This window comes from Bubalus bubalis, chromosome 23, assembly GCF_019923935.1.
Source record: "Bubalus bubalis isolate 160015118507 breed Murrah chromosome 23, NDDB_SH_1, whole genome shotgun sequence".
Lineage (NCBI taxonomy): Eukaryota > Metazoa > Chordata > Mammalia > Artiodactyla > Bovidae > Bubalus > Bubalus bubalis.
In genome coordinates this window covers 17,075,225-17,097,900 of record NC_059179.1, presented here as the reverse complement: position 1 = coordinate 17,097,900, position 22,676 = coordinate 17,075,225, and the positions used below count along the sequence as shown (strand labels likewise).

The 22,676-nt window shown below is 43.5% G+C and overlaps 1 protein-coding gene across 50 annotated transcripts in view; it reads left to right on the top strand.

The window, feature by feature from the left end:
• The window catches only part of SORBS1 (sorbin and SH3 domain containing 1), a 231,492-nt gene that overhangs the window by 159,951 nt on the left and 48,865 nt on the right, over positions 1–22,676 (top strand). For 48 of the 50 annotated variants that reach the window (XM_044935433.2, XM_044935469.2, XM_045164213.1 and 45 more), the window contains 4 exons: positions 10,271–10,318; positions 10,437–10,566; positions 12,669–12,783; positions 18,312–18,395. In XM_044935433.2, coding sequence (XP_044791368.2) covers positions 10,271–10,318; positions 10,437–10,566; positions 12,669–12,783; positions 18,312–18,395 — 377 coding nt within the window. The remainder of the gene's footprint in view (positions 1–10,270; positions 10,319–10,436; positions 10,567–12,668; positions 12,784–18,311; positions 18,396–22,676) is intronic. The other 2 variants (XM_045164210.1, XM_044935439.2) reach the window with 1 other exon arrangement.

Sequence of the window (22,676 nt, the reverse complement as noted above, 5' to 3'; positions counted from 1 at the left end):
TGGTGGGAGATGATATCCCTTGAAAAATAATAAGGGTTTTGGCCAAGCTAGAAACCTTTTAATGAAAGAGCTGGCTAGGAATTTGGACCTGCTAGGGGAGAATGGCCACACTTGTATCTAGAAAATATTCTTTTCTGGAGTATATAGTCTAAGTGTCAAAGAAGGTTCTGAAAGGTGAGTGAAGGGCAACATTCTGAGAATTATTCTGGTCTCAAGGATTGTCTGCTCTTCAGATGAGTGACCCAGAAAAGGGGGAGTGGGTGGGGTAGGCAGGAGGCACTTTGACTGTGTTCTCTTCTAGGATAAGATGTTGAATGCTCTGAGCTTCATCCAGTCAAGTAGTTATTGAGTACTTGTGTGTGCCAGACACTGTCCTGGGAACTGAGGATAGTGCCATGAATAAGATATGTCATCTGTCCTCCAAAGTTCACATCAGGCAGGGAATTAGACAAGGCTACTTCATGGTACTAGGTCCAGCATAGTGGAAGTTGCAAGAGCACGTGTCCAAAGGCCACAGAAAACCTTGCTGGCACACAGTAGGTCCTGAGTACCTGCCTGGAGAATGTTGGTGAGTGAAGGCCTTGGACCACAGAATCTGAGTTCTTTCCTAAGGATGAAGCCCAGTGCCGCCCCCTCCTCAGTTCATCTCTGTTCTGATTAGCTCAGCATGTCACCCTGCTCAACCCTTCTCATCTTTGGCGAAGTCATCTGTTCGATCATTCACCAAACTTTTATTGATCACTTAACGCACATGAGAAGATGTGCTGAGCTGCATTAGATAAAATTTTAGTTAAAATATTATATTCCATTTACGGTCTCCCTATGGTGTGCTCATGAGTGGTTTCCAACACTTTCATGCCTGGGGCCTATTTTGAACAAAAAGAAAAGTCTGCCAAAGGAATCAACACTTAAAAAATTTAAAGCTGATGATTTCATTTTAATTGGTGACCTCCTTATTTTCAGCAAGAGTCTCTGGCATGGGATAACCTAGTCTTTTGCTGTGGGGTGCTAATTCTAGCAAAAACATTGCTTTAGAAACAGTGGGCTGAACAGGATCAGAGGGAAATTTTTTTAGGGTACTTTTAATCAACTGCAGTTTTTGATTTGTGCTTTTTTGGACATGAGTACCCAACCCTCTCATAAGATAGGATCCCTTTCTCGGGAAGATGACCAGCACAGAGCATGCCTGAAGGTGCAGAATCCCATAGACATGGGCAGAGGAAGGCCACTTGCAGGAGGCCTGTGGAGAAAAACGGTGACTCCCGTTGGCCTGGAAGAATGCCTTAGCTTGTCGCAGGCAGTGCCAGCGGTGTCCAGTCAGTCTGGCTGTTGAGCTGCAGGCAGGGTTTTGCCTTCTAGCCCCACACCAGAGCTGCCGTGTCATCATCGGCCACACCTGGCAACCCTGGCTGCAACGATGTCTGTCTGGTGGTTTGCGTCAAGTCGGGTACGAGAGAGAGAGTGGGGCTTATTTTACCATGAGGTATAAACAGGGATGACATGATAACTTTTCACTTATAATTTATGAAGCAGACCTTAACTAGTTTTTATTTTCCAAGACCCACAAGGAAGAAATTATCTTAAAGAATAAAGAGGAAAAAATTAGATTGGATATAAAAGATTCATAATAACCAAAATGATTAGACTTTAACACAAGTTTCTAAGAAGTCTTCTTGCCTGGAGATTCTTTTTAAAAACAGGGTTGGTTGTGTCTCGCCCCCACTCTTGGCCTAGAAGACAGAGCCAGACGTAGATCACAGACGTATTCAATTAGATGAAGGCTTGTTACAAACGAGTGCAACGTTTGAGCTAGCTCACTGTGAAGCATTGTTATTTTCATTTTAATTTTTTGTTAACGAGAGAGCCTCTGGTGTGTGGTTTTGATATCTGTGAGTTTCGGCAGGTCCTCCTCAGCCCTGTCCTTAGTGCCTCTCCAGCCCTGTGCTGCCAGTCAGTGGCCCTGGGCTCTGCACACCCTTCTTAATATGGGAAAGATTCATACCTTTCAAAGAAGAGTGTTAAAGACAGATTAGCACCTGAGGTGGCACTAGTGGTAAAGAACCTGCCTGCCAGTGCTGAGACCTAAGAGGCGCAGGTTCAATCCCTGGGTCGGGAAGATCCCCTGGAGAAGGGAATGGCAACCCACTCCAATATTCTTGCCTGGAGAATCCAATGGATAGAGGAGCATGGTGGGCTACAGTCCATGAGGTCACAAAGAGTCAACACGACTGAAGCGACTTAGCACAGCACAGCGCCTAACCAAGACAGGCTCTACCTGTGGATTTTAATGAGCATTGAAATTGAAAATCGCTCAGTTGTGTCCAATTCTTTGTGACCTCATGGACTACCCAGTCCATGGAATTCTCCAGGCCAGAATGCTGAATGGGTAGCCTTGCCCTTCTCCAGGGGCTCTTCCCAACCCAGGGTTTGAACCCAGGTCTCCTGCTTTGCTGGAGGATTCTTTACCAGCTGAGCCACAAGGGCAGCCTTTTTAAACAAACATTTAAAGAATAGATTTACTGAGAAATGTGAGCTGTCATTCTGAGTCTGTCCCCTGAGGGAAGAAGACTGTTGCTGCTTTTTTTTGTTTTGTTTGAATGCAGAATTTGAAACTAGAATTATTTGCAATAAACCTATCAAAACCTAGCCTAAGGGCTACTGCTTTTTTCCTAAATTCTAGTTGATTATACAGTATAAAAGACATTTCTAAGTGTCTCAAAGCTGATTCTCCAAAATAGTAAAGAACTACATGAAAGTTTATGTCAAGCTTAGCCACCTCCTCCTTCCCTCAAGCTAGAGTGAAAAAGTAAACTTCTGGCTGGACTTTTCAGAAGATAAATAAAATCATCATGTCTTAATCAATGAGATTTAAAATGTGCTTTTAAAAAGCCATAAGTCCCAATAAGGAGCAGTCACTTGTAATCATTTGCTAATCTTTCAGACCACTCTATGGGAAAGGAGCAATGTTACATTCCTTATTTCAAGGGGGTAGCTGGGAGGGATTGAGGCTGGGAAATTTGGCAAGAGTAGAATGAATTCAGGAGACTTATTTCTTATAATTTCTGTGAAATAGCCTGGTCCCTAGAAAGCTTACAAAAATAAAAATAATTTACCAGAAATCCTTTGGGAATAACCCTGAAGTAAGGCTAATAAGCAAATGAGTTTTACTTCCCATTTCTTTTAAACCTTCACCTGACCCCCTTTCCCCTGCCTAAGAGCTACTTGTCTATGAATTACCTACCATCCAGCCTCTCCCTTAAAGGGTTTCCCAGGTGGCTCAGTAGTAAAGAATCTGCCTACCAGTGTAGGAGATGCAAAAGATCTGGATTAAGTCCCTGGGTAGGGAAATTCCCTAGAAAAGGAATTGGCAACCCACTCCAGTATTCTTGCCTGGAGAATCCCATAGACAGAGGAGCCTGGTGGATTACAGTCCATGCGGTCACAAAGAGTCTGAGGATACGAGTAAGTGAGCATGCAGCCTACACTCTCTCTTAAAGGCACATGTCCTTTCCTAGCATCTGAGATGCTACTAGGTCTTTTGATTGTGAGAGCGGAGAGAGGGAATGTTGACAGAGACCAGAGCCAGCACTACCCAGACCACAGAGGGTCTGCTAGACTGAGTCTTTGGACATCCTGCCCACATTTTCCTTCTGAAGCGGAAGCCACAGGAACATGCTGTAGAGAAACCACTTCAGAAGCCCCACCACTGCCTCTTGCTTTAGGAAACAGCAGTGTGGTGGCCAGCACCTCTGCATCTCGCATTCATAATCCTATTAATAATAATAATAACACAACCACCGCAGTAACTGCTGCCACTGCCATTTATTGAGCCCTTCCCTGGGTCACACTGTGAAAGAATCTGCCTGCACTGTGGGAGACCTGGGTTCGATCTTTGGATCGGGAAGATCCCTTGGAGAAGGCAATGGCAACCCACTCTAGTATTCTTGCCTGGAGAATCCCCACGGACAAAGGAGCCTGGCAGGCTACAGTCCTTGGGGTCGCAAAGAGCTGGACGTGACTGAGCAACTAACACTTCCGTTTTCACTTACTGAATACAAGGCTGCATGCTGGCTGCATCACAATTGTTATCTCATATTCATCCTCCCAGCAGCTCCGTGAGGTAAGTCCTCATGTTTGTGAGGGCGTGAGGCTCAGAAAGATTAAGTAATTTGTGAAAGATCTCATGGCAAGTGGCAGAGTGAGGAATTCAACCTAGGTCTCTGGGGCCCCCCAGACCTGGGTGTTTATTTACTCTGTGGATTCCTTTCCCTTTCCTGTTGCACTCTGTGTTCTTGGCTGTCCCTTTCGCCAGGACTCTGATGCCTAACTCAGGCATCCAACTGGCCTGCTTCTTAGTCAGTCATGCTCCACCTAGCTGAGCCAGCAACTCCAGGGGTGGTGTCTGGGAATATGAGGTTAGGAGAGCTCCCCGAGTGATTTGTCACGTGGTCAGGACTGGGGACCACTGCAGTGGAGGAGGACCCCGTCCCCCTTTTCCATCCTCCAAAAAAGGAAGCAGATACTCGCCAGTGCAGTTTGGGGGATTTGAATACAGAATGAGAGTGGGGAATACAGATTGAAAAGAACTAGCCTGTCTGCTCTGAACGTAGCCAGATGATGTTGGCTTTCTTGACATGCTTCATGTCAAGAAGATGGGAGATATTTTCAAATGATGCCTCCTGATAAGCAAAACCAAGTAACTGGAGTGTTACCGTGTGGTCCATGGCCAGTGAGAACCCGTCTGACCATGTCAGGGTAAGGGCTGTCATACCAGCCAAGGGTGAAGTCCCAGAGACCAATGTTTTCCCCTTGCTTGTGGATGCGTCTTCAGGCTGTCAGGCTGATGATCACTGCCATCTCCTGGTGAAGTGACTCCAGATCCCACCCCAAGGCATCCTCAGGTTGTTGGGATGTGTCACGTCATAGTCGTCCATCTCACTGACCTTTTCCCCACTCCTAGATGAGGATGCATTCAGGCAAGGATTTAGGAGGCTTATTTTCTTAGGCATATCTATATCTGAGTTAAAATAATCCTCCACTGGCCTTTCAGGATTTCTTAGGATAGCCTTATTTTGCTTGAATTCAAGCAAATGGTTCTGTTTTGAGGCTGGCTGGCCAAGATCCTCTGCCCAAGCTCCAGCGAGTACTGCCCAGAGGCGGAGCTGAGTGCTCGCAGCGGTCACCTTTGGTCCCCTAACCAGAGCTGCCCAGAAGGCCTCCACTGAGTAAGTGCAGAAGTCTGACCTGTGAGCTAGCCAAGGGAGGTAACGGTTAGTCCCTTTCCATCTTCAAGTGAGGAACGAATGCCTTAGGAGATGAGGCCGGTGAGTCGTCTTCTAGCCCTCTGGCCCTCCCAGACTCTTGCTGTCTCTGCTCCTGTCCTGTTCCACCTCATTCTCTTTACTCCTTCGCATTCAATTTTTTGTTTTCTAAGTTTGTCTTCTGTAGCTACTCTGCATCCTATATTGATCTTTTTTTTTTTCTTTTTTCATTATTTAGAATTTGATTGTGTCTAACCAGAACTTGGGTCTTCCCAGATGGTGCTAGTGGTAAAGAACTTGCCTGCCAGTGCAGGAAATCTAAGAGACACGGGTTTGATTCCTGGTCAGGAAGATCCTCTGGAGGAGGACATGGCAACCTACTCCAGTATTCTTACCCGGAGAACCTCGTGGACAGAGGAGCCTGGCGGGCTACAGTCCATAAGGTCGCAAAGAGTCAGACACGACTGAAGTCACTTCGCACGCTCACGTGCACTCAGAGCATAGACAGCTTTGGGGCTCTTTTCCCAAGCCCTCTGGACTCTTCCTGACCATCCTGCCCCACTCCTCCTTTTTCTTATTCTTCCTCCCGAATCCCACCCAGACTGTATACCTGCCTCTGTATACGCTTTTCTTTGACCATTTTTGTTTGTTGGATGGGTGTATGTGTCTATCTTGACCCCTTTCTCCTTCCTCTTAAGTGTGTGGGGTAAAGCAGGAAAAAGAATTAACGTGAGCTGTGGGAAAAGATTGAGTTAAAAATGAACCACTGATAATAGGAAAAATAATTTTAAGTTTAAAGCCTAAAAAATGCATAAAATTGAAATTTAATTGATATAGGCAAGCGATTATGCAAATAGTGCTTTTTGCCCATCCTCTCAATTTGGTCAATTACATACTTTTTTTAATAGAACAACCAGCATTTTCTCCAGTGTCTTTGAGATTATTATAAATTCTTAAAAAAATAAACAGAGGAAATCTTTTTTAGTCTATTTAAAGTACTGTGGTTGAAAAGCCAGTTATGTGCCTCCTGGCAGTTTTAGGAGAGTAGCTATCCCCAAATGGAACCTCCAAGGATAACTGCCAAAGCCCAGAGGGAAATCATTGGTGTGTAAACATCTTAGCCCAGCAGGGGTCTTCAGGGCCCTGGGGTGAGTTGTTCATACCCAGTAAATACTGCTTAGCGGTAGAGTTTTCTGCAAGTCACTGGCACAAGGAGTTCTGGTGTCGCTGCCAAGATTTGATGCTTGCTGCTTGGGGCTCTAGGGCACACAGCGTGTGGCTCCACCACCAGCAGGAATCACAAGATCCAGCTGCACTGAGCCCACTGGGACTTTCTTTGAAAGGACTCTTGGAGAAATAGTGAAAGCAGGATTTCACGCATAGACAACATCTGTGTTCATAAACAACTGGAGAAACATTTCGTTTAGTGTCTTAACTATGGTTAAACACACACATATTTGGCTGGCTCCAGTGTATAGAAATGGTGAGCCTTATCCCCATCTGTCCCAGCATAGACATAGCCTGCCAGGAGAAGGTACAAGAAGCAGCAAGTGGAAGATGTAGCAAGCGTGACTCAGTTTTACCCATTTCCCTAGAGAAGAGCAGGAAGAAAGCTAGCCGGGTGGTGGGGTAACTCAAAAAACTTGCTTAAGTGTCACCAGGGAAGGGGTGATGTGGAAAATATAAGCGCAAAGGCCTCCAGGGCTAGAAGTCATCCAGGCCAGCACTGCAGTGTGTGACTTTCACAACACCCTCACCTGCCTCCTCCCCAATAAAGAGTTTATTCTATTACAGTGGAATAGCTACAGTTCTCCCTGGAGTCAGGCAGATGAGGCTGGGCTGAAGGTTACAACAGAGTCTGATCATCATCTCAGGGCTGAGAAGTGGCAGAGGTAGGGAAGTGGGGTTGGAAAGACCTGAATGCATTCTTGCTTTGTCTTCCACACTGTGCTAGGGGCACATTTTCATAACCTCCCTGGGCCCTAATTTCCTTGTCTCTGCGATATATACTTACATACCTCCAGTAGTTTTTCCAAGGATTGAGTGAGGCAATCTTAGTAAATGACCAGTTACTATTAGGCACTTAATAATGGGAGCGGCTATTATTTTTATTTGTAAACATACGTAAAGTTTTCTTCCATTAGATTTGCAAGGCAAAACTTCGAGGAATAAATTATGCACCCCCTGGCACTAGTCCAAATTACTAATGTTCAGATGAATCTGGGCAACTTGAGTTTGCCCGCCTTAAAGTCAGTGAACTGAAATCCACATGTCAGAGGTGGATCCCATGGACACTGGGAAAAATGAAAAGCTTGTTCATGGAGATGCCCCTGCCCTGTGCTAGCTTGAGATGGAAGAGATTTCTTTTTCCACTTACACCAGATAAAGAAATTGCTTTAAGAATGTTCAGGCATTCAGACTTCTCTCTTGTCTTCACCCCCTTCCACCCCTCTTCTTTCCTACTTCTCTTTCCGGCCTTGCTGTGTGGCTTGTGGGATTTTAATTACCTGGCCAGGCATTGAACCGGGGCGTTGGCAACAAGAACACTGGGTCCTAACTGCTGGACCACCGGGGAAATCCCCTTCCTCTGTATTCAGACTTTCAAAATACACAGATTAACTCCCCCAGCCGTGCGGTTTTTTGTTTTTATTTTTTTTCCATCTCAGAACTATTTCTCATTTTCTTTTAACAAGTGTTCTAGAATTCCACATTAGAAAGCTCTAGGGAGCAAAAATCTTTAAAAAGCTGAGAATTAAAGAAAAAACCTTGAATATTTAAGTGCTGTTTTTCCCCCATGAAAACTCTGCTTTTACCTTTAGAACCAGATAATAGTTATAAATTAACCCTCACCTTACCATCTGCTGCTAGGTTGTAACTTCTCCCTGATTCAAAGAGAGACAGGGTTTTGAGCTAGAATGCTAGGCTGGATTTTAAACAATACCTACATTGGTTCCTAACTAAGCTAATTTCTCATTTGGCAGGCACCATTTTTCCAATCAAATCACTACAATCAAAGCTAATTTTTAGTTTTCTTTGGTGCTGTGGTATCTTATCTGTATAATAATCAGAAGCTCTATTGAAAAACAAAAGCAGCAAAACAAACAAAAGCAGGCAACACAGAAGTCTTCAGAAGAGTACTCTGAAACATCTATTTCTGGATCCCACTTTATCTCTTCTGCCCTATTTTCAAAAGTTAAATAAGCTCTCATGTTCAGTTTATAGCAGGGAAAGGCTTAGCTATATTGGTAGAAGAACCTTAAGCTCTGTTCAACTTTAAGGATAAGAATTAGCCAATATCAAAGCAAAAAGGAGGAAGGGAGGGAGGAGAAAAGATGTCTCAGTACCCAAAACCTTTCCATTTTTGGAGCTGGAAAACCCGGGACAGATACAATAAGGAGAGGAGAGGGGAGGTAGAAAGGGAGATAGAGATCCCGTTTTTGAATAATACTGGAAAGAATAGCAGTGTTAGCTTTAGTACATTTTATAAAATATTCTGGCCTTTTCTGCTCTGAAGCTTAAAACAACATGGAGACAAGGACTGGCCATCAACATATTGCATTGGGTTCTCTGACTTGTCTTTGCAAGCTAGTTCGTGTGCTTTGTTATGTAAAGCTATACCGATTTTAAGAGGGGTTGGGTCTTTATTGCACATTCATGAATTCTGAATTCAGGTTAGTGAGCTATTAGAAAACATAAGAGGCTATTTCAGCCTAACTCTTGTTGGAGAAATGCTTTGGAGGGGTCATCATGGATATAGTGACTAAATATCCTGGGTTTCCAGGGCAGTCCCAGCTGAAAAACCTGTTCCAGTGAGAGTACCTATGGTCTCGTTTTTAGTTCCAAGCAGCCATGTCCACAAAGCGTTCAAGTCTTGATTCTGCAAGTGTTAGCGCCCGGGTCGGTGTTCCGCTTATTTAGAGACCTGTGCTCACGGTGGCACTAGTGGTAAAGAACCCGCCTGCCAGTGCAGGAGACGTAAGAGATATGGGTTCAATCCCTGGGTCAGAAAGATCCCCTGGAAGAGGGCATGGCAACCCACTCCAGTATTCTTACCTGGAGAATTCCATGGACAGAGGAGCCTGGTGGGCTAAAGTCTATAGGGTCGTAGAGAATTGGTTATGGCTGAAGTGACTGAACAGATACACACACACCCCACCCCACCCCCGCCCTAGGAGAGCCATCTCCCACTACAGAAACCCGGTTGAGTTTGACTCGATCCAGAGTCACAATTTAGACACTGACCCCGAGTGGCACTTTTGCAGAGCAGATTATGTGAGGATCTGCCGAGGGCGTGTGGGGTTCCAAGGAAGGAAGGCTATTCGAGGGACTCGTTTACAGTGGAATCAAAACAAATGATGGCAAGGGGTTTCTCAAGCTGTTTTCTTAGCTGCACTACCACTTTGCTAAACAATTTTGTTTTGAGTTGGCCTCAGAGTTCATTCAGGTTTTCCCATAAGCTGTTATGGAAGAAATAGAACGAACTTTGGGGCCAACTCAGTATATGGGACCTTAGCATATGCAATGGGTCACAGCTGAGCCAGGCAGCTAGAGACCACACCTGGGGCCTCCCCATCCCACCAGGCAGGCCTGGGGACTCTGAAACTCAGCAGCATAGACCAGAGACAGCGCCAACACGCAGGCATCCATCTCAGCCTGTTTCCCACTTGGCCAGGCTGGGGACCAGCTTTGCTTGTGGGAATTCTCTTGAGAGGACCTTTGGCTCTTTGTCCCCATGCATTTCTGGGTGTCAGGGGCAGTCCTCCCCCAGGATTTGTGAGTGTACCTTTCTGACTACAGGTCTGTTTGGTTGGGTGGGTTCTCCAAACCCAGCTCTGAACTGTGTGGTTTGCCATGGTGTAGCTTCTGGTGCTTGGCTCCTCCTCTGTCCTCTGGGCTCCCGGGTGTGGCTGGACAACGGTCGGTGCAGGATGGTGGCAGTGGGGGACTTGTCACGCAGTTCTCTTACCTGAGCCAGATGTCTCCTGATTACGTTTTGTTTTGTTCACTAGATGATGACTCAGATCTGTACTCTCCTCGATACTCCTTTTCTGAAGACAGTAAGTGGCTTAGAATTTCTTGGTTGTGGGGGTGGAAGGGAGGGTGGTGGACGAGGGAAGGATCTTCCTGTTTTCATCCATTTTAAAAGTCTTTTGCACCCGCTTTTTCCTTCTCCAGCAAAATCTCCCCTTTCTGTGCCTCGCTCAAAAAGTGAGATGAGCTGCATTGATGGTGAGAAGGTAGTTAAGAGGTCGGCCACACTTCCCCTCCCGACCCGCTCTTCCTCACTAAAATCAAGCCCAGAGAGGTAAGTGTTCCCATCAGCTCCATGATTTTAGGCTCTAATACACAATCTCTTTCTCTGAATCAGACAGCATTAGAGCCAGGTGTTAAGAAGACCTGAGTTCGAATCTCTGCTCTATCACTTATTAGCAGTGATTTATTTTTTTGATTCTCAATGTTCTCATCTGTAAAATGGGGAAACATGTTACATTCCTCAGGATACTGCAAGGATAACACAAGATAATGCATGTAACATATCCTGTAGTCCTGGCTCATCAGACGGGCTTAAATAATGTTGACAATAATTATCATCACTCTTTCCCTCTTCACAAGAGGAATCTTGAACTATAAGATTTGTCATGTGTTTTAGTACTCTCTATGCATACTGATGGGGCCCACAGCAGAGAATATAATTTTAAAATGAAGCTACACTTTTTAGTATCTCTTTATTTATTCAACACATTATCAAAACATAAGGCTTGAAGGTTGGAATATTTGTCATCTCTTAATGCCCACACTAAATTACCCAGTTGTTTTTTTCTGAGTCTTATGCCCTTGGGCGGAGAAGGCAATGGCACCCCACTCTAGTACTCTTCCCTGGAAAATCCCATGGACAGAGGACCCTGGTGGGCTGCAGTCCATGGGATCATTAAGAGTCAGACACGACTGAGCAACTTCACTTTCACTTTTCACTTTCATGCAATGAAGAAGGAAATGGCAACCCACTCCAGTGTTCTTGCCTGGAGAATCCCAGGGACGTGGGCTGCCGTCTATAGGGTCGCACAGAGTCAGACACGACTGAAGCGACTTAGCAGCAGCAGCAGCATGCCCTTGGGAGCAGCCTCCAGAGTATCTGGACAAGTGTCCCAGGCATCCCCCAGCTCCATCTTCTAACACTTCTCAACCCAAAATTGGTTTTGGCTAAACAAAATTATTTTCTCTTTAAATACACACTGTTTCATACTTTCAAACTTTTTCCATCTTCATGACAAATGAATGGCTGTTTTTGAAATCCCACATATATGTACGTGACATCTGCCTCAGAGTTTGATAACTAATCTGAAAGGAAGGCTGGGTGTACCTGCAAATCCTTACAAGTGCATTCATTAAGCATCTGCTGGGTGCATTCTGTGTGCGATTGAACAAGATGCTATGGAGGCACATTGCACACATAAATCATTGTCCCTGACTTCAAGAAGTTTGTAGCCTTGCAGGAAAAACTGATTATAATCACAGTGCAAAATGCAATTATGTGCCTACGTGAAAATTTTGCAAATAATTTCCAAGGCTTCATGTATCCTCTGAAATCCCCCACTGGATCAGGTTAAGTACCTGTGCCAAAGGCTGCATTTTGGGTGATTACCAGGGTAGGGTGTGGAATAGGGAAGAAGAACATGGTTATAAAAACTAGTAACGTTTCGAATTTCCGTGGCAGTTCAGTGGTGAAGACTCCATGCTTCCAGTGCAGAGGTTGCACGTTCAATCCCTGATCGGAGAACTAAGATCCCACATGCCACACCATGTGGCCAAAAACAAACAAAACCAAACCAAAGTGTTTAAAGAGCGGTTACTGTGGGCCTGGTGTTTTGCAAAGTGATTTACATGCTGAGACATTAATCCTTGCAACAACCGCACTTACCAGATGAGTAAACAGTTCAGTAGAGGCTGAGTGCTTGGCCCAGAGGAGCCAGCTAGCAAGGGCTGTAGTAGGGTTGGAACCACAGCTGCCTGGCTCTGGGTCCTGCATTCTCTCTCACTGCACCAGCCTGAGTGGGAAGTACAGGCATGTCTGGGAGATGATAAGCCCCTGAGAGCAGAGCAAGGTGAAGGATTTTTTCCAGAACACACTTCGCAGCTGCAGCTGCTGCTTTTCTTCCCTTTCTTGTCTCCCTGCTTCCCGGTGCATGGTTGTGAGTATGGACACCTCAAGCCTTTTGTGAAGCAAACACAGGGATCTAACTGGTTATTTGAAGAAGGAAACCAGCACAACTGAACGCTTTGCGCAGAGTCCCATTTTGTGCCTCGGATATAAAAATTCCTTGATTAAACTACAGTCGGCCAAAGTCGTCAGAACTGTCGGATGCCAATTTTCATGAGAATAGCTCTAATAGGATTTTCTTTCTACAGGACTGACTGGGAGCCCCCAGATAAGAAAGTGGATACAAGAAAATACCGCGCAGAGCCCAGAAGCATTTACGAGTATCAGCCGGGCAAGTCCTCTGTTCTGACCAACGAAAAGATGGTAATGTGCATATTAAAGTGCTTTTGTCTCACCCTGCCCGAGTTCTTTAATCCGGATGCTTTGTGCGCTTGGATTACATTCTTTCTCCCTTGAGATAGACTTGCTTTGTTTAGAAGACAGTAACAATATGAAGTATTTTTACCTTTTTCATTTGGCAGGTGTTCACCAAATAAGTGCTGAGAGTCTGCATTGAAAGAATCCTCTCATTGTGGCTTTGTTGCTCTTTTTGTGCATGCTTTTCACTAATTTTAAATATGCTAGTGTAAAGGTTGATTTTGCTGCTTTTTTTTAAAAACATCTAACCATTCGTTTATCAGGCTTATTACTAACCGGACTAAAATTGTAGTTTTAGAGGTGACTCTTATTTGAACATGCATACATTTTGTTGAAGTTACAAGTACATCATTAAAAGCCAGATAATTAATATGATGATGTTACTTGGGGGGAAAACAGGCCCCAGGCTGTTAGACTGTGGCTTTTAGATCTTCCTTTTCTGACAAGTTCAACAGAGAGGACATATTGCCATGTTCCATCTGATTTGTGGTTCCCTACACAAGTTCACATCTCCAAGCAGTTATCAGTGGGGAGAATGGCCTGTATGGGCATAGGAGACCACCCTGTAAAGGCAAGGGAGAATTTTTACAAACTGATGAGTTTCATATCTGCCCGTCACACTTCCTTTTATTCACCCTTCATTAGAACAAGCTGGTTTCAGAATTCTGATCATGGTTAAAGGGACCTCCAAGGCTCCATAAACCCTGCAGCCCTCCGGCCTTTCTAGCAGGAGGGAATTGTCATGCTGGGGATTGATTCTCATTAAAATGCGGTTACCACACTGAGTCCAGAATAAGAAGGCCCCTTAAATGTGGGTTCAAATTCTTCTCCCTCCCCTCTTTTGCTCTACATGTTTTTAAGGAATAATTGATTTGACTTTTACTAAAATACAAAGGTGACATCTTTAAAAGCACAAAGGGGTAAGTAATTTTAGTTAGGAAAAAAGGTTCAACAGTTCACCAAAAAGCTTCAGAGTTGTCATTCTCCAGCATTTACTGTGCACCAAAGTTATTTTAAGCAAAAAGTTCTGAGAGGAGAGAATTTTGCCTCTGTCTCCTCCCTTCACTGCAGGTTCTCTCTCTGTGAGAAGGTAATAAACACGGAAGGTAACCTTCCACACAGGTCTTCCTAGAAAGAAAGTTATGTCCTTTGAGTATGTTCCTGATACTTGAATAACAAGCAAGGGACATACATCATGTATCCGTACACTTCCGTGCTTCCAGACTCTGTAGGCCCCTGCGTGCTTTTGTTCTGGCGATATTATTATTCATAGATGGTCATTGCTGTTACTGAAAGCTTTCCTCTTAATTTCTCCTTTGTTTCCTCTTCCTTTCCTTGGTTCCTAGTAATTTGACCACTACTCAAAACTGGGGTGGGGGGGAAATCCCCCAAATCCGTAATTTTGTGCTCATTGATACCACAATGGTCACAGTATCCTCCATATTGTAGTCCTTGGGAGATTTATATTGTTTTCCCAAACCCTGAGAAGTAGCTCACTCTGCCCACGGGCCCCACTTTGGAGAGCTGTGGTGACCATACGCGTGGATGGTCAAGCACCATCTGGCTGTTCCCACACAGGAAGCCCCTCCGGCTGTACCAGGGCCTGGGCCAACCTGTTAGGACATAACACCCAAGGCCGGCTGGAGAGGAACATTGCTGTCCAGCTGTTTCTTCCCAAAGAGTAGTTTTTCATTTTAGAGAGAATCTTCATCTTTTCATAGTCTGCTCTTCACAGAGGTGGAATCAGTCCTTCATTTTTGAATTTTTCTTCCTCCTGTTTTTGCCACATGAACAGATAAGTTGGAATGGGAGTTTCAGTGTGAGTCCTGCCTTTCGGTTTCAGTATTTTAAGTGTACTAACTAGAGACAGATAGAGAATCTGAATTTTCTCCCAGAAAGGCACATCTTTTTCTGTGGGGGAGAATCCCTCTTTCCCCCCAGTGTTTTTCCAGCTGGCGGTGCTTGTGTCTGCTTAAGCCTGGCAGTTTGAACTGGGACCTCACAGGCACATCTGTCCTGTTCGCACAGAGGGCTGACGGGTAGACTGTGAAGACTGCCTTAGCATTCATCTTGTCCCTGCAGCAAACCCACAGCATCCCAGACAAACACTGTGCTACCTTCAGAAGATTCGCAGGAGATTCGCAGCCACGGTGACCTATCCAGCTATTTGACAAACTCATATGAAGTTCTTTATTACTGTTTGGCCTCCCTCTTATTGTAGTATGAGCCCATTTTCTTCTCTTCTGGTCTTGGAGTTGGAGAGCTGCTGGTTGGTCCCCACTTTGTCAGAAATAGGTTATTTTCAGGCTGTGGTCCTTTTACATACTTCCCTCCCAAGTCCCTTACAGAACTGAACCTCAGCTCAATTCAATAAGTATGTACAGTTGACCCTTGAACAACACAGGTTTGAACTGCACAGTCAACCTAATTGTGGATTCTTTTCAATAGTAAATGTTATAGCCCTGCACGACTGCAGTTGGTTGAGTTTGTGGATGTGGAGGAACCCTGGATACTAAGGGCCAGTAAATTATACTGTAAATTATACTAGGATTTTTAACTGCATGCATCCCTGAGACCCAGGTTGTTCAAGGGTCTGCTTGTAGAATAACATTTACGTGCCAAGCCCTGGGTTAGATGTTGGGGTTCCTGCTCCCATAGGGATAATGTGAGAAGGACAAATGTAAAAATCATCATTACAAGCACAATATTTATTTGGAAGTGTAAAATATGGGGATTTACCCAACTTAGTTTCTTCCCAGTTCAGAGTCACCTTGAGCTCCTTCCTGGCTTTTCAAGTCTGTGACATGCCCTTATGTTAGCTTGGTATCATCCTCAAACTCAGCAGCTCTACCCCGTTCTCCTGGGGAGTATGAGAAATGTAAGCAGCACTGGACTAGGAATTGAAAGGTTTCTGAGTTCCAAGTTCAAAGTCAGATACTGCCTTATGTCTGGGGGCATCACTTAACTTTTCTGAACAACCAGTGTTTTCACCTGTAAAATGGAATTATCTGGCCTGCCAGCCTCACCGGAGCATTGAGTGAGAGGGTCACTCATGTGATAATGTGGGTAAAAAAGATCTGTGACTATAACAAAGTGCCATGTAAACGAACACGCCACATTCAGATTCTTTTACAGTCTGAAGCTAGTCTCCGGCTCCTGTCCAAGCAGCAGAACTATTCTTCTGAGCGATCAGGCATTTTCTTCATTAGTCCCCTGCCTTTTCAGAGGATTTTGCCAAGCTGGGAAAAGATAGCTCCCTGTCGCAGAGACCTCAGCCTGGCTTTATGGAATCCGCTCTGCCTGCCAGAACAGACAGCCTGCTCGCCATCCAGAAGGACAGTCCCCTATTTTTCCATTCTGTGCTTGGACCTAGAAAGGAGTTATCAGTGCAGAATCAAGTGCTACGTGGTATTTATTACCTCTTTAGCTTTCTCGCCGGGCAGCTCCAAGGGCTAAGGTTGGCTGCTCTGGGTGCAAGCTGGTTGACATGCCTCCTGATTCAATTCTCAACCCATCATTAACCTTGGTAATAAAACAATCTGTGAACAACCTTTGACAATAAAATGGGTTGATTCTTTCAGAACTGAGTACCAGGACATTCAGGCAGTTTTCTGAAAAAGTTGGTACATTTTATTTTTTAAAAATAGAAAAAAAAAACAAAAAAAAAACAAACCCAAATTATTCCCAGGGAGCAGTTTATAAGTAGTCTTTTAAGGTAATAAACATGAAATAGGTTTCATGAAGCCCCATCATACAAGGACTTAGGGTGTCCCCATGTCTAACCTGACCCTCCTAAATGGTGGTATCCTTGTCGGGATTGCACCTCATTTTGCTGAATAAATATAGATTCCAGTATTTTACAGAATTACAGAATCCACTGAGATGGAACACACATTCTCCCGATTTTAAGCTCCTCTGCCCCTAAAGACAGTTGGAAGAAGGTTTAGTCTGGATGCAAGAGGACAGACTGTTTCAATACATATTTTCCTTTGATTTCAACTAACTTCTATTTAGTTAATTTCAGTTAAAAGTTATCTATCAGATCTTCCTCGGTTTAAAGCAGAAGTAGAGATAATAGTAAAGATCCTTATAGGGATCTTAGAGACTGCTGAAGGTCGCTAAGAAAGTTTACAGCCATTTCAACAAGCTGCAAAAGACCCGTTACCTGAATGTTAAGAAAAATGTGTCCAGAGGAACTGCTTTGTGAAGAAGTCACTTGGAGATGTGTCCACAGGACATGTGATTTCCTTTCTATATGTTATGGCCCCGAGGACATGATGTTTCTTATGATGTTTTCAATCTCAATGGAAAATGTATATTTTCTATTTCATATTGTCAGGATATCACCATTTCTCTCTTTTGTGACTATTAAGATTTTTTGAAACATATACACATAAGAATTAAGCCGTGAGCCTCTAACACTTTAATCTGATGTGATCATATCTCCAGTTTATTAAAGGGAAACTGATTTGCTTTCCAGACACTCATTTTCCAACTAATTATTTCCAGAAACATATGCTCTTCCACAGAGCAAGGTACCAGAACTTTATAAATATTTGACGAAACATGAAATCCCAAGGAATCAAATTATCAGTCTGTGCATTACCTCTTAGAGCTGTATAAAATGAGAAAGCTAACTTATTTTTGTAACATAACCCAGAAGTTTCTCCCCTGTGTTGTACTGTTATCTGTCTTGTTCAGCTTTTTCCTTTTTTTCCCCCCAGTTCTTTAACATTTATCTCTTAAAGCACAAGGTATATCTGTCTGTGTTCATCCCCCATGGATGCTTGTTTAAAATGTTTTTTCACTTGTGTCTTCTGTTTTTACTTACATCATCTTTCACTTTACTCTGTGTGGGACTTGGTTTCTCACCTACTCATGTGCCATTAAAGATGCAGTATTAACAAATTGGCTTTTATAAAAGTGTCAGTATTTGGTGTTGATTTTTGAAAACCTGAAGACAGCCTTGCAAATAAGTACTAAAACCGTACTAGCCCATAAAAAGTGTTTGCTCTACTCATCTGGTGTAGATGGCTAAATGTTTGGTGTGTTCACCAGGTTATTTGCTTATAACTCTTAGCTCTTTGGAAAGAGGAAAGAGGGGCTCTCTTTTCTCCCACCACTCTGACAATTACCAAGGAAAACTGTCATGCCCGTGTTCAGATGTGTTGAGAGGGCAGCCGTGGGGTAAAATGCTCTCCATATGCGTCCCTCTGCCTGGGGACCAATGAATAATTCCTTCACTGCTGCCTACCTCAGTGTGCCTGTTTTCATAAACACATCCTTTCCTGCCTGTTTCAGCTCCTGATTTTGCTCATGTCTGTTAAAAAAAAAAAAAAAGATGATTGCTGCTGTTGAATGCAGGTGCTATATATTTCTGGAAACCACTGCATCTCTACTGGCCGGTTCCTATGTAATCTCTGCATAATGTTATCCTTCTCTTTCTTCCATTTCCCTGTCACCAACCCCTATAGAGTCGGGATATAAGCCCAGAAGAGATAGATTTAAAGAATGAACCTTGGTATAAATTCTTTTCGGAATTGGAGTTTGGGAAACCGGTAAGTTTAATAGCTTCAGTGGTTATAGACACCTTTTTAAATAATGCTGTTGATGCATTGTTGCTGCCAAAGAATCAGATCTGTTTGTAAAGAGTTCAGGAAGTGGGGAACAGCTTCGTTGGCTGTCAGTGGTGGGATTGTCTGTTCTCACTACAACCTGTGAGCTTTCCACTGCTTTACTTCACCAAGAAGGGACAGTGAGCTCTGGGAAGTGTTTGTTGCTAGAAGATTTCAGGGAGACACGGCTACATCATTGCTTGTCTTAGGACCTCTCACCGCTAGCAACAATCACACACCTTGTAGATTGCATTATTTCCGGCTTCGGTTCAGTCCCTTGAACAAAGGCTTCACAGTGTGCTGAAGACAAGCAGGAAAAAGCATATACACTGAGAAATATACATTGTCCCTGTTTTAAATAGAAATTTTAGAAACACACATGTAAGAGAAGTGACAAAGCAAAAGGAAAAGGGCCTTTCTGTGCACAGGTGGTCTGAGAATGCTACCCTGTTACAGGCAACTTTTAGGGAATGATCTCTATGAGGTAGGGATACTATTTCCCAAAATTATAGATGAGAGTTAGGAATTCTAGCAAACTTAGTATTCAGCCCAATAGCCTACAAATTCCCTGTGATGTATCTGAGTTAGCTTTGGTACAAATTGATTTTTGGCACTTCAAGGAGGATTTTCTTGGCCTTGCACCCAAAGGAGTATCAAACAGAAGGGAGAACTGAGCTCATTTTTCCACTGGACATGACTGGAAACGGACTTTAAAATTTCAGTTACTTTAAAGTCTCAATTATGACAGCTGCAAAAAGAATTTACAGGTAGAGGGATTAAGTGTATAAAAATAAAACATTTTATTAGATGTTTATGTGAGACTTTAAACATTGAATCTGGCATTTGAATCACATGATTTAGAATAATAGTTGTGTGGGTTTCTTTTTAGTAGATAGCAATAACTTTATAGTTCAAGAAAATGTTAAATTGCATAGTATACTTTTCATGAAGAGGAAGACCGAGAAAGCTGGTGCTCTGAAGTGGCTCATTTGATTTGGCCATGATGAGGTTTGTTGGAATGTTCAGGCATTTTCAGAGTTAGGAGCACCTGACTTGTAAACACTCCATTTGTAGGAACAGGCAGTCACTTTGTCTTCTCTGTCACCTGCTATCTGCCAGGCAGCCTTGGATGAACAGTGCCACCTAGTGGTCAGAAGTGAGGGACGCATCCAACCCAAAGTGTGCCCAGTCTCCTCCCCTACCCAAAGCTTTGGTGCACACCTCACTTCTCCGCTGTCTCTTTTTTCTCTGCTGTCCACCATTCACACATCAATGAAGTCGACCTCCCACAGTCTTTTCCACGTGCAGACTTTAGCAGTATCCTAACCTTTTTCTTTTTCTTAAAACCTGCTCAATTGTCTCACAATAGAAAAAACTTTGGGGAATGTGTTCCCCCTGTCCCCCCAAAAGAGAAGATGATTAGTACATGCAATAATAATGCCATACTTTCATCAGAGAAAGAAAGTGATATTAGCTGTATTGTTTTTTTCAAAAATCCAATTTATTATCCAGGATTAGCTACAACTAACAATTTTTCATAAACTCCAGTTATAGGTTTTTTTTTTCCCCTGAGGGAAACCAGAATTTTAAGTCTTTGGTGAGGCTATAATTAAACATTATATTTTAAGTCAAAGAAGAGGAATCATCACACATGCACAACACCTAGAGGCAGCGGAAACCAAGACTAATTTATATTACAAAGTAAAAAATGCCAAATATTAAGAGAAAGTCATAGCATTAAATTGTTGATAATAAGGAGCCTGTGCCATTGATTTTTTTAAACCCTGTTGAGAATCTATAATTTCTAGCCATCTCCTTATTTGCCAAATAACTAGTTTTACTGAAATGTTAACTTTTAGGGAAAGTTATGAAGCTGTTTTTTTCTAGTTAATTGTGACTGGTTTATTGTTTTACTGAATCTGTCATTGTAATTAATACTCTTTCTGTTAGCAATTGACAGCATTTCAGTCACAGTGTGCCTAGATAGGCTCTGTGAATAGCTCAGTGAATTAATTGTTTCTATGGGAAATGGTCGGAGAAGGCAATGGCACCCCACTCCAGTACTCTTGCCTGGAAAATCCCATGGATGGAGGAGCCTGGTAGGCTGCAGTCCATGGGGTTGCTAGGAGTCGGACACGATTGAGTGACTTCACTTTCACTTTTCACTTTCGTGCATTGGAGAAGGAAATGGCAACCCACTCCAATGTTCTTGCCTGGAGAATCCCAGGGACGGGCGAGCCTGGTGGGCTGCCGTCTGGGGTCGCACAAAGTCAAACACAACTGAAGTGACTTAGCAGCAGCATGGGAAATGGTAGTCTGAGCACCACACAGCCAATCCAGACAAATGTCGAGAAAACAGTCCATCTGTGTACTGGGACCTTCCTGTAATTTGTGTTCCTACCCTATTGTCCCAACTGACTTTTAATTATTTAAAGACTTAGAGATGCTTTTCTCCAAAATGCCATTTTCTCTGAAGCCAGAATGTTCCTTACATAGATCTTCGATTTCTTAAATGGGACGACTATTTCTTGTGTACGTCTTTTAAAGTCATAAAAGATACTTTTGAAGACTTGCCAAAATAGCTTAATCAATGCCCATATCCTGAGGAATAGCATTGAGATGTACAGGCCCTTGTGGTGTGAGGCATAAGGGTGAGCTTGTTACCTGGTTGAACCAGAATGATGCCTGGATAGTACTCCCAGGGCTTGGGAGGAAGGTGTGATGGGGAGAAATTGTTTTCTTCTCTTCACTTCTCCTACCCCGATCAGCTCTGTGCCATTAAAGAGTAAGAGATAGAAATAAAAGGGGTATAAACCATGGAAGTTGTTTTGGAGGGTTTTTTAGTCATTTGGAAGCAGAATGAAGTTAAAACTCCAGTCAAAACGTGTGGATCATCGTTTCTCCTTTTTATTCCACTTGAACCTAGGACCCACTTCCCAGCAGTAAAGCCAGCCAGAACTGTAGATGTTTACCCTGCACATCTTTTTTCCTCAGCCCCTTCACTTAGAGCCACCCTGATTTAGTGAGCTGAAGCTTCAGTAAACCCTGACTATAATACCTTTTAGGTCTAACGAATTGTAGAGTATCCACTGATTTAAGACTTCAGGGACCATTCAGGGAGGATGATTTAAAACCAGTTTTATTTGTAAGCACTGTCTAATATTTTGCAGGAAGTAAATGAGTAGGGCTACCATCAGTAACTTGAAAAAGTCTCCATCCCCAATAAGATTCAAGTGTATTAAGTGCTTAAAGATGAGTGATAATTGTCAGTGACACTTTACAAATTGCAGAATATAAGCATACAGAGATCACATTACTGACCTGCTGATGTTAGTGGTGAAGGCACCTTGGAATCAGGTTACTTTTCATCTATAAATTCATTACAAAGGGTCCGGGTGTCAGCTTTTTCTTCTTCCTCCCTCCCCCCTAAAATTTCGACAAAATTGATGTGATTTCTGTAAGTAAGCTCAAGGTGAAATGTAAAACTAATTTGAATGCTGTCATAGAGTTGTTTATGATGAAATTTGTGCAGAATGATAGGAGTTACTAATGAACTCGTGTCCTCAGAGGTCATTGTGTAAGAAATTTCAAGTCTAAGCAGGCAGAAGAAAAAGGTGTACAGAGTGGGAAAGAGATTGCAGGTAGATTGCAGGTTTAGAAGTACCTTGTAACTTCCAGATGTCCTCTCCTCTGGATCCCTCTTGGGGCTTCCCTGGTGGCTCAGCTGGTAAAGAATCCACCTGCAATGCAGGAGACCCCGGTTCGATTCCTGGGTCAGGAAGATTCCCTGGAGAAGGGATAGTCTACCCACTCCAATATTCTCGGGCTTCCCTGGTGGCTCAGATGGTAAAGAATCCACCTGCAATGCAGGAGACCTGGGTTCAATCCCTGGGTTGGGAAGATCCCCTGGAGGAGTGCTTGGCTACCCACTCCAGTATTCTTGCCTGGAGAATCCTCCTGGACAGAGGAGCCTGGTGGGCTACAGTCCATAGAGTTGCAAAGAGTCAGACACGACTAAGCAACTAAGTGCACACTCTGGATCCCCCTTAAAACAATTCTCCTGGCAGATTGCTACTTTGGGAATGCAGCTCATTCTAACAAGAAGAGTGAAAGGAGAAAACGAAAATAACCTTAGAGTTCACTGTTTAAATTCAAAGTATAAACTCTGTCTTCTAAGAGAGATGGACGGTCTGACTCTACCATCAGCAATGTTATCAAGTCTTG